The following is a 12,391-nucleotide window of genomic DNA, read 5'->3' as shown; positions in this document are numbered from 1 at the left end:
ATTCATCACTCTGCTCTGTTTCTCCTGCACCATGTTCTCCTTCTGGCCCATCCTGAGTGCCTTCTCAAGATGTAGGGGCTGTAGGGACACATAGGGATGCCCAAATGCTGTGGTGTGTGATGATGACATCCACCCCGATTCAAGATGGCAGACATGTAAACTTTGGAGACGCAGGTGGACTGACTTGTGAACCGCTTAACAGATTTGATCCAAATTTGCTACAGCTGTAGGGACACATAGGGACACCTCAACAGTGTAGATTGTGATGATGTCATCTAACCCAAGTCAAGATGGTGGACATGTGGGACTTAGGGGGCTGGCTGTGGACCCTTAATCAAGGCCTGATTTGGTCAACCTCTCACTTTGGCCTTGGTTCTGGAAGCATGTTGAGTGCATAATATCCCTTGTTGCTGGTGGCCTGCTAAGGGGGGACAACATGGGACACTGATGTATGTCCCACGGTGTTGCACAGTTACAGATTTTAGTGTGGAAGAGAAATACAGATGAGATGAATCAAGCCCAGATGACTTCATTGCAGCTTGGCCCAGGCACCACTAGCCGATTCTCAAAGGAACTGGCAATGCTCCATTGCAGAGAGGGCTAGGCCTAGTGCAATCAACAGCGGAAAGTTTATTTTTGCCTTTCTTTTTTTCCAGTCTAAGCAGGTTAATCTGGCATAAAGTTCATTCAACTGTGCTTCCAGCTAAATAACTTTCTTGCTTGGAATGGGGGGCAGGGAAGCTTAGAGGGAACGAAACTTTCATGTAGAGTCACATCAGTGGGCTGGGTTCTGGAATCTGTTGTTGGTGCACTCTGTCCCCTTTGTATGTCTTGCTCCTGTGCTGAAATGACTGGGTTTGGAAGAACTGCAAAGTTGATCTTTTGTTAATTTCATAATAACCTATTTATTTGTAAAATAATCCCTTGTGAACTAAACACAAAGCTGCCCTGGAGTAATTTCATAACTTCCGAATGTTTTTGCTGGTGTGGCTGTTCCATGTAGCCAGTTTCCCCATAACTTCCAGTGATTCGAATCTAGGCCGACTTGCTTGTTTTCTGCAAATAAAATATGTGTGAATAATTGTAAACAGCCAGAGTGCATAACATTGGCAGAGTTTGCTGCATATGTGCGAAAATAGAGCTAGAAGAAACAAGGGAAAAACACTTCTCCATATGCAAGTTGGATCCGACCTGTTCTGCCTTTCTCTTTAAAGTGTGCTTGTTGCCTTTCTCAGAAGAACAAATCCAGGCATTGCTGTGCCAAAGCTTTTAATCATGTGGTTGGTATGATTGAGTTGCCAACTTTATATTGTCATGTTCGCCCCATAATGATGGATGCTGATGTTGGCTTCATTAATAATTGGGTGCTTAGGAAACATTCGTTTCCATGTAACATTGACTGGTGGGTGTTTTTTTGTTTTTGTTTTTTTTAGCAATCTTTCAGTTATGTATTTTGTCTTTACAAATACAGTCATGTATTGTAGATGTTTTGGCTTCTTGCTTCAATTCCTTTCCCCTTGGTTAACATGGATTTACCTGGCAAGAGTTAGTAGGCAGAGCCTTTGGCCTACTACCACCCTCAGGAAACCTGTTCTGTTTGTGCTTGTCTGGTGTTCTTGGAAGAGCCACTTGGAGTTGATGTTGGATCGAAAGAACTTTCCAAGGCTTTAGTTGGTGTGATCTTCTTATGTATCTGCCTTCAGCCCCAAATCAAACTGACCTTTGTCATATCTTGGATTGCACTACCTACTGGAGCTGTCTTATTGCATTTTAAATATTAGTCAGAAGCATCTGCTGAATTCTCAGTGCTTTCTCATTTCTTCTTGAGGACCAGCGGTACAGATTATTTAGGAAGATATCCAAGGGATAAATGCCATCTATTGATATGCCTTTAACAGACAAAGGAAGTATCTTTGATGAGTTTTCTGAATCTAACGCAGGCCGTAGCTTATGTCATGGCTAATAGACACCGTAGGAAGAGGTGCCAAGTACTATTGGGGCTGTTAGCTTTTGGAGTCATTACTTCTTGCATTGCACTTCCTGCATTAATCTATCTTAGCCCTGTTTAACTAGAGCTACCAGCATTCGGCCTGGGAGTTGGAGCATTGCCTGTGGGCTTAAGGATGTCTGGTGTGCTACGCTCTAATGCTGCGGCTGTATCCCACCACCTCCAAAACCTCTTGCCATTTTTTGATGTGTTAACTCTCCTGCTAGAGTAGGCCTAGCACAGGCAGGAACCTGCTCCATAGGGAGATTCCCTTAGCCTCTGGCATCAGTTTGTGAAATACATGGAAGGCAGTAGCTAAAAAGGGTGACAAGTCCATGCAAGAGAGTTGGTATGCTCCGACTTCTTGATTCACACACTTTTTAAACTTGCCGGCTCAGGATGGGGTGGTTTGAACAATTTTGAGATTTGTGTGGTTTGAGTTCCAAAAGCAGTGGCACCCAGAGCGTCTTCTTATGTCCTTGACCTCTGATACTACTACTACTACCACCACTACCACCACTTATATATCACTTTTCAACAAGAGTTTCCAAAGAAGTTCACACAGGAAAAAGAAACAATAAATGATGTTACTCTCAAAGGAATGAGAATTGCAACTCTAGATATTCTTCCTAATGAACTGATTTACCTTTTCAGGAAGATGAATCAAGTGTGTACCAAGAAAACTGAATGAACCACCTCTACCCTACTCCCTGAATTTGTCTACTTTTTCTGACTTGATTTCCCTCTTCTATCTGCATGATCTATAGCTATAAGCTAACAGTCCCAAAATGTGTGTTGACCTCCTGTCTCCCCCCCCCCCTCCGAATTCAAAGTTGACCCCAAATTGTCCTCACAATAATGCAGGGCTCTGTCCTAATTTGCTCAAACTGACACTCATTCCAGGCTAAAAATGGTAATGTGGTCAGTGTTAGAGTTTCTGTCCACATCAAGTGAGTACACTGTGTATTCAGTATACACAGTGAGCAAGATCATATGTTGTTTGTTTATTTACGATCTTAGATCAAACATCAATAGACACAGAATATACACAGTAAAGAAAGAAAACAAAAATGGAAACAAAATCTAAAATGTTATCAAATACATAAAATCAGGAACCTTTGACAGTAACCGATTGCTGTGCTCTAGCTTCTCTTAGTTTGGTCAATGTGTAACAGAATTTAGCATCCGCCAGGGATATTGTTGGGTCCCTATCTTCTAATAAACATGTAAGAATTGTCTCCACTGAGTGGCTTTTGAGATCTTTCGGGTACTGAGATAAAAATAAATCTCTTTCAAGCAAGATGATATAGTGTACATAGTGAGCAAGATGATATAGTTAAAATACCAACCCAAGATGAAGTATTGGTTTGAAGATAACTTTGCATCAACAGCCTTATGTGTCCTCTGGGGATACAACTCTTCAGAGTTGCTTGTATGTGTGTTGATGTGTAACAGGTGCATGCCTGTTGATACAGTTGCAAATGAGTCCAGGTGCTGGGTTGTCAAGAAGTTTCTTCTAAAAAGAGCTGTATTGTACATATTAGGTTTGATATCTTTCTTTGAAGAGCATTGTGTTGGGGGCAAAATTATATATCTGAACAAATGGCCCAGTATCTGCTATGACAAGGATCATGAAATTGCCTGATTAGATATCCCGCTGGAGCATAGGCTAATGCTGGCAAACAAAATGTTCATCCCTGTGTTTGCCTGAATTTGTACCATTGTAATATAATAAAGCTGTTCTAATGAGCAGGCTAGGGCAGCCTAGTCTGGGCTAGGCTGCTCGTGTGGAGCGCCGGGATCCATGTGGATCCCGGAGCTTCCGTCCAATCAAACCCCAACTTCTAAGCCCGGCCTAGTGAGCAGACCCTTAACCCTGCTACCAGGATTGACTGTGAGCTCGGGCTGATTGCAGCCCAATCACACACAGAGACGGGTGCCAAGAATGCCCATCTCATGGGGATATTCTCTCCCCCCACCCCGCATGCACTGCGTTCATTGCACAGTGCACTGTGGGATACTCGAAGGCCAGGACGAAGCATCTTGGCTTCCAGAGATCTGCGCTGCTCCAAGCAGTGCAGATTGTGTGGATGTGAGGCAGCTGGCCCGAAGAAGAGGCACACTGGGGGGAAGGTGGGTTGGACCTTGCCTGCCCGCCCACAGGTCATGTGAATACTTGTTAATATATATCTGGAAATTGGCAGCAAATATTGCCAATATTTCTTTTTATCATGATTATCCACTCCAATATGATCTTGTCTCACTGCCCTGATATTTTGTTCATTCTTTGTTCTATTCGTTTTTATTCTGATGTCCTCGTAAAATAAGTGTGTGTGTGTGTGTGTGTGTGTGTGTGTGTGAAGGAATATGTATTGTCTTAGTAAATCCAGATTGTCGGATCTTAGTATGCAGGCTCCTCAGTGAATTTTTTTTCTTGCCTCTGTCTCCAATTTCAGGCTTCTACTAGGACCCCCACATCAAATGCTTTTGAACTTGAAATGAAATTTGTTTGTGGCCAGTGTTGGCGAAATGGTCAGGTGGTAGAACCGGACAAGGACCTCAAGTATTGTAGTGCCAAAGCACGCCACTGGTAGGCACCCTACCTGCTGTCTCCCCAAATCATGATATGGAATTTCTTCATACCATGTGTTCTGTAATGTACTATCTTTACACTGAAATAACTGCTGGAACTTCCATTTTTAGTGGAATGAAATATCAGTAGCTATTAATCGAGATAGTGCTAGGCATACCTATCCTTTAGATGAGGCTGAGTGAAAACATGAGTGTTATGTAAGGCAGAAATCAAGGGCTGGAACAATCTACTTTTCTTCTGTGATGCTCAAGATTCTCTTTAATACTGTGTTCCCCAAACATTTGATACTGGGGCAATTTGTTTTTTCCTGGATTTAAAACTGGGGCACACTTCAGTCTAACACTTTAAAAAAAAAATAGTTTTTAACTTCCAGAATTGTAGGCAAGCATCTTGCAGCTGTAGAACAATCCAGTTAGTGTTTTCTCCCAACGTATCACCCTACCCTTTGCCCATTTGGGGGTGAAAGTCTGCTTTTGGGGCAATGAGGACGCTTAAGATATTGCCCCCTCCCCTTGACTCTCAGCTCTAGTAATACAGGCTGAGTCAGGAAGTCCTCCTCTGAGGAACATAGAATGGTGAGTGTATCCAGCATCTTAGATATTACATTTGCACCCCATCTTTATCACATGGGCCTCAAGGCATTATTCATGTAATCCAAGCACTGACCATATTTATTTAGCTTCAGCAAGATTGTTGTATTCTTTGCCTTTAGACCATGCCCTAGACCTGAACACACACTGGCTTAATTCTTCAACATACAGTTGAGTCTCTGTCTCGGCATGGTAGTGTATCCTGACAGATAGTTTGGGGGCCATTACCTCACAGCATATGGGACTAGATAGGCTGTTGCTCTGCCTAAGTAAGGTTTTTCTTAGGTGCGTCAACTGCAGTTACACATAGTTCACTTTGGTAGGAGTTCCGCCTGCACCCTGCCCTTCAAAGCACAAAACAGTTTTATTTTTCCGGAATGAAATTCTGGATTCACTGCCTTGAAACTCTGCTAATATTAATAAATTAACTTTAAATGTTCCTTAATAATGACTGGGTCCTTTTTTGCCCATCCTTCTTTCTCAACTTGTTTCTTCCTTTATAACACAGTTGGACCAAGGAGCGTCGTGTCCTGCTAGTAAAGTCCAAAGCAAAGAAGAAATGGGTGTTTGTTCGACCGCTGCCTTCCATCCGCAACTTCCCTCAGCAATATGATGTAAGTAGTGCAGTATTTTCACAGCATAATACCTACCTTACTCTTTGGGTTTTAGACTGTGAACCCATTGAGACGGGGACCTAGCTTCTTGTTATTACTTGCAAAGCGCTATGTATGCACATAGCATACATAAACTTAATGAATACATTTTCTTTCACATCTGAACTCTGTATGCAGTGAAAAGGGAGCTAGAGAACAGGTGGTAAAGAAAGTGCTCCACAGATAGGATAATAACACCACAGAGTTGTCAGAGACAGAAAATGGGGAGTGGCTTAAGAGCAGGATTAGTTGCAGCACAGTACTGAGAGGGAAAAGTAATGCCTGTTGAAATCACTCATGCAGGTTTGGTCTTTGATAGATATCCTTATCTCATGAGGAGTGGCTGGCTCTGCATTTGGAAACAGGGTGTAATGTTTCACCTAGGATCACCCTCTTTGAAGATGTAGAGCAGTGGGTGTGAGAGAAGGATACAATATTCCCAAGTTCGCTTACCTCCAGAAAACGTGCAGCAAGCCCATTGAATTCAGGGGCTTTGGACAGTTTTCGGATTGGCTTGGAAGTATGTATTCATTTTATTTTGAAGAAGAGAAACAGGCAGTAGTAATAAACCTGGTCGTATAGGTTAACATATGAGGGTACTGCTTTTGGTTCTCTTTTTCCCAGAGGGGGAAAAGGACAAATAACCACTGTATTTAGATAAGTATGTATATATCCAGAATGTGCCAGCAGGGCGGTGTGTTCTCCCTCACTGCTGCTATTGGGGTAGCTCCTCAGAAACGAACTAACCTCTGCTCGCCCTCCTTGCAAAGTGTGCAAGAAACACAAGGATTGAAGAGGAGGCCCCAGGCAGCCTTCCTTCTGCTGCCCCACTTTCAAAACTTGGGGAGGTCCCCTTTGAAAGGGAGCTGGTCTCCATCAGAATAGTCGGACAAGGCAGCACTTGGCGCCTCACCTCAGGGACTGCAATGCTTTGGGCCATCCTTGCCTGTATGTGCACGCATGTTTATGTACATGTGTGCATGTGTGTGCCAGGGCTTCCCATAAACCCCTTGGGCCAGTTGCTTCCCTTTGAGCAGTTCATTACAACGTGTTGCCATGTCTCTCTTCGAAGAGGGGATTTAATTTGCTTCAGTGAAGCCTCTGTTAATACAAGGAAATGAAGGATTGCACTGCTGTGCCTTTTTGTTGACTGCGAAGAGGTTGGCTTTTGTGTTTGCTTTGTTGGACGAGTTCATAAAATCTGTTCCCAATCTAAATGTCTGCTGGTTTCCTTTGAGCCCAAAGCCAACATCATCTGCTTGCATGTGTGAGTGAGAACGGGGGAGAGAGGTTAGAAGCCCTTGCTTATTGCATATGAATGGCTTTCAGCTGTGGAGGGGCGAGGCGGGATGCCCAAGTGTGGTGCAGCCTCAGGATCTGGCCTTTCAAGAACTGAAGAGGCTCTGTTTTGTTTTTGTTCTGTTACACAGGCTAGGACACAAAGGGAGTCACAAGAAGTAGTGGAAAGGGGCAATGTTATGTCTTGCCCTAGCAGCAGCTCACTTTAACAAGCTGGGGGGGAGGGGTGGCACATCAAACGAGGCACAGCTGCCTCTGGTTTCCGGCAGCTCCAGTTGGGCCTCTCTCTTCCATCCCATCCCACCCTGCCCCGACATTAACGAGAGCCATGCTGCCTGCAGGCTGGCCGTTCATCAGGTAGAGCTGTGCAGACTAGTTGATCACTGACCAGCCTGCACAGTTGTATCTGATGAATGGCCAGCCTGCAAGCAGAGTGACTCTTGTTATTGCCAGAGAAGGGTGGGATAAGAGAGAGAGAGAGAGGCAGAACCAGAGCTGCTGGGAACCAGAGGCAACTGTGCCTCCTTTGGCGCCCCCTCGGCTCATTAAGGCAAGCTGCTGCTGATGTCTTGGGAGGAAAAATTGTTCTTTAAAGCCCCTTATGCTGACCTTCAGGGGTAGTGAGGTGTCTAGGAACTTCTTAGAAGTACTTAAATTTTAGACAGTTCCATTAGGGTGCCCATGTTGATGAACTGGTAGCATAACTTAGCTGGATACACACATGTTACCAGGATGTTCTTGTTCTTTTTCAATGCTCTGTGCAAAATTTTCATTTTCCTCCAGAATTATAAATAATTGTGCTGCTTTTTAGTGACATGACATCCCTGTGCTTATTGCTGGAACTGATTTCTTTGGACATCTACTTGTGGGCAGATGGGGCAGCACACACACATAAAGCCTGCAAGTTGGTTTGTTGTAGGTATGTGCCAGACCACCATAAAACATGACAACTGGCATGAAACCAAAGCATCTTCCTATGCTGTAGGTGCTGCTTTCATGTAAGAACATAAGAACAGCCCTGCTGGATCAGGCCCAAGGTAGTGTTGTGCATGAAACGGTTCGAAGGCCATTCAAAAGGCCTCCGAACTGGTTCGCACAGGCACCAGCTTGACGGTTTGATGGCGGGGGAGGGTACACTTACCCCTCCTGCCACTTTCCCCCCACCGGCGCTCCGTTTTTAGGAAACTTCTTGGGGTGGCAATGTACCTCCCTGCCGCCCCTTCCCCCGTTCCTGGCCGGAAGTGGCCAGAAGCAGCGACTGTGCGTGCGCCATGCATGTCACACACACGTCACGTGCATGATGTGCACACGTGATGTGTGTTTGTGCGATGTGCATGGCGGGCACACGCACACACGCAGTCGCTGCTTCCAGCCACTTCCGGCCAGGAACGGGGGAAGGGGCGGCAGGGAGGTACATTGCCGCCCCAAGAAGTTTCCTAAAAATGGAGTACCAGCGGGGGGAAAGTGGAGGGAGGGGTAAGTGCACCCTCCCCCACCCTTAAATGAAGACACACACACCCGGCATTGAACCACACCACGGTGGTTTCATGCATACCACTAGCCCAAGGCCCATCTAGTCTCCCATCCTGTTTCACACAGTGGCCCACTAGATGCCACTAGGAGCCTATAGGCAGGACTTGAGGGCATGTCCTCTCTCCTGCTGTTACTCCCCTGCAACTGGTACTCAGAGGAGCCTCTGAGGCTGGAGGAGGCCTATAGCCCTCCAACTAGTAGCCACTGATAGACCTCTCCTCCATGAAGTTATCCACACCACTCTTAAAGCCGTCCAGGTTGTTGGCTGTCACTACATCTTGTGGCAGAGAATTCCACAAGTTGATGAAAAAGTTGTGTGAAAAAGTACTTCCGTTGGTTGGTCCTAAATTATGTGGCAATCAATTTCATGGGATGACCCCTGGTTCTAGTGTTATGAGAGAGGGAGAAGAATTTCTTTCTGTCCACTTCCTCCACACCATGCATGATTTTATAGACCTCTATCATGTCTCCCCGCAGTCGTAGTTTTTTCTAAATTAAAAAGCCCCATGTGTTGTAGCCTTATCTCATAAGAAAGGTGTTCTAGGCCCCTGATCATCTTGGTTGCCCTCTTCTGCACCTTTTCCAGTTCTACAATGTCCCTCTTTAGATGTGGTGACCAGAATTGTACACAGTACTCCAAGTGTGGGCGCACCATAGCTTGTATAAAGGCATTATAATATTAGCCGTTTTATTTTCAATCCCCTTCCTAATGATCCCTAGCGTGGAATTGGCCTTTTTCACGGCTGCCGCACATCAAGTCAACACTTTCAATGAGCTGTCCACCACAACCCCAAGATCCCTCTCCTGGTCAGTCATCTACAGCTCAGATCCCATCAGCATATACTTTGTTGGGGGTTTTTGTTCCAATGTGCATCACTTTAAATTTGCCAGCATTGAATGCATTTGCCATTTTGTTGCCCACTCACCCAGTTTGGAGAGATCCTTTTGGAGCTCCTCACAATCAGTTTTGGATTTCACTACCCGAAATAGTTTGGTATCATCTGCAAATTTGGCCACCTCGCTACTTAACCCAACTTCTAGATCATTTATGAATAAATTTAAAAAACAATGGTTCCAGTACAGATCCCTGGGGGACCCCATTTCTTTCTTCCTTCCATTGTGAAAATTCTCCATTTATACCTGTCCTTCAACCAGTTAGCAATCCACACATGTACTTGTCTCCTTATCCAATGACTGCTAAGTTTTCTTTGGAGTCTTTGATGAGGAACTTTGTCGAAAGCTTTTTGGAAGTCCAGGTATACTATGTTAACTGAGTCACCTTTAGCCACACACTTGTTGACATTCTCAAAGAACTCCAAAAGGTTGGTGAGGCAAGATTTACCTTTGCAGAAGCCATGCTGGTTCTCTCCCAGCAGGGCCTCTTCTTCTATGTGCTTTACAATTTTATCCTTGAGAATGCCAAGGATAAAAACCCCTGCTAACTGGGCAAAGAGGCACCTTTTACCGTGGTGATTCTCTTTATTTAGCAGGGGGGGAGTAACTGGCCCTATCCACCCCCAGCACAGTACTTCCAGTGACTGTTGCTGGTGTCTATCTTATGTTTCATTTTAGAATGTGAGCCCTTTGGGGATAGAGAGCCACCTTATTTATTTGTTATTTCTCTTTGTAAACCGCCCTGAGCTATTTTTTGGAAGGGCGGTATATAAATCATCATCATCATCCCCCAGTGAGGCACTACCTTGGCGTGGTTGTGGGGCTTGCATGCTCTGAGGAAGGTGAAAGCTATGCCAGAGGTCCAACCATACTGGACAGGTCTCACTAGAGGAGCCAGACAAAGAGTGCCTCTCCCATCAACAATATGGTGAGACGTAACTTTAATAAATCTATACCGGATCGGTCGTCGCCCGGGTCAACAAGGACCGCGCCAGGTGCTAGAGTCCCTGGACATCTGGTGGCAAGTGGGCAACAGGACTCAGGATCTTCAGTTGAGCAACCAGGGCTGAAGGAGAAAAGAGACCTTGAAGAATATATCAAGGACAGTGAAGAAGATGCACTTAAAATGGTCAATAATGCGAAACTATTCAACACCAATGAAAGAAAGCAGGCCTACAAGAAAGAACAAGTCAAGAACCGAGCAGAAAAATGGAAAAATAAGCCACTGCATGGTCAATATTTGCACAATATAAGTGGAAAATCAGACATCACCAAGACCTGGCAATGGCTTAAGAATGGCAACTTGAAGAAAGAAACAGAGGGTTTAATACTGGCTGCACAAGAACAGGCACTAAGAAAAGTCGAAAAATCAACCACAAACAGCAAGTGCCGCCTTTGTAAAGAAGCAGATGAAACAGTGGACCACCTAATCAGCTGTTGTAAAAAGATCGCACAGACTGACTACAAACAAAGGCATGACAAGGTAGCAGGGATGATATACTGGAACATCTGCAAAAAATACAAGCTACCTGTAGCCAAGAATTGGTGGGACCATAAAATTGAAAAAGTTGAAGAAAATGAAGATGTAAAAATATTATGGGACTTCCGACTACAAACAGACAAACACCTGCCACACAATACACCAGATATAACTGTAGTCGAGAAGAAAGAAAAACAAGTTAAAATAATCGACATAGCAATACCAGGGAATAGCAGAATAGAAGAAAAAGAAATAGAAAAAATCACAAAATGTAAAGATCTACAAATTGAAATTTAAAGGCTGTGGCAGAAAAAGACCAAAATAATCCCAGTGGTAATTGGCGCCCTGGGTGCAGTTCCAAAAGACCTTGAAGAGCTCCTCAACACCATAGGGACCACAGAAATCACCATCAGCCAATTACAAAAAGCAGCTTTACTGGGAACAGCCTATATTCTGTGACGATATCTACAACAACAGCAACAACATTGACAATAAAATTCAGCCATCCCAGGTCCTTGGGAAGGACTCGATGTCTGGATAAAACAAACCAGTCAATAACACCTGTCTGACTGTGTAAAATAATAATGCTTTCCATCAATTTGCCTGGAACAGATGTTAAGCTAACCAGCCTGTAATTTCCCAGATCACCCCTGGATCCCTTTTTGAAAAACAGTGTTACATTTGCTACTTTCCAGTCCTCCGGTACAGAGCCTGATTGTATGGATAAGTTATATATCTTTGCAAGGTGGTCAGCAATTTCACATTTGAGTTCTGTAAGGACTCTTGGATGGATGCCGTCTAGCCCTGGCAATTTGCCAGTTCTCAGTTTTTCCGGGCAGTTTAGAACATCAACTCTATCTGACTCAGTTTTTTAGCCTCCGTCCCAGAAAAGGCTGGTTCAGGAACAGGTATATGCTCAGTATCCTCTGCCGTGAAGACAGATGCAAAGAACTCATTTAGCTTCTCTGCAACCTCCATATCCTCCTTAATAATCCCTTTCACTCCCTCCTTGTCTAATGGTCCAACCGCCTTCCTGTCAGGTTTCCTGCTTCTGATGTATTTAAATAAGTTTTTGTTATTCCCCTTGATGCTTTTAGCTAAATCTTTCTCAAAAGTTTAGTCTCCCTTATTGTGTCCTTGCATTTCTTTTGCCAGAGTTTGTGTTCCTTTCTGTTCTCTTCATTTGGGCAGGCCTTCCAATTTTGGAAAGAAGTCTTCTTCTCCTTTATGGCTTCCTTGACTTTATTTGTTAGCCATGCTGGCATCCTCCTGGACTTAGCAGTACCTTTCCTCCTTTTTGGTATACATTCTAACTGGGCTTCTAGTATTGTGGTTCTGAGTAAACGCCATGCATTCTGGAGG

At 44.3% G+C, this 12,391-nt stretch overlaps 1 protein-coding gene across 11 annotated transcripts in view; it reads left to right on the top strand.

The window, feature by feature from the left end:
• ZC3H7B (zinc finger CCCH-type containing 7B) overlaps positions 1-12,391 on the top strand; it is an 88,071-nt gene that overhangs the window by 61,858 nt on the left and 13,822 nt on the right. For all 11 annotated transcript variants that reach the window (XR_008308179.1, XM_053253912.1, XM_053253909.1 and 8 more), the window contains 2 exons: positions 4,444-4,577; positions 5,679-5,784. Coding sequence is in view for 10 of the 11 variants with exons in the window: in XM_053253912.1 (XP_053109887.1) it covers positions 4,444-4,577; positions 5,679-5,784 (240 nt within the window). In the remaining variant the exon portion in view is untranslated. The remainder of the gene's footprint in view (positions 1-4,443; positions 4,578-5,678; positions 5,785-12,391) is intronic.

Source organism: Hemicordylus capensis, chromosome 5 (assembly GCF_027244095.1).
Source record: "Hemicordylus capensis ecotype Gifberg chromosome 5, rHemCap1.1.pri, whole genome shotgun sequence".
Taxonomy (NCBI): Eukaryota; Metazoa; Chordata; class Lepidosauria; order Squamata; family Cordylidae; genus Hemicordylus; species Hemicordylus capensis.
Note: the sequence above shows the minus strand (reverse complement) of the source record. Positions and strands in the feature narration are given on the sequence as shown.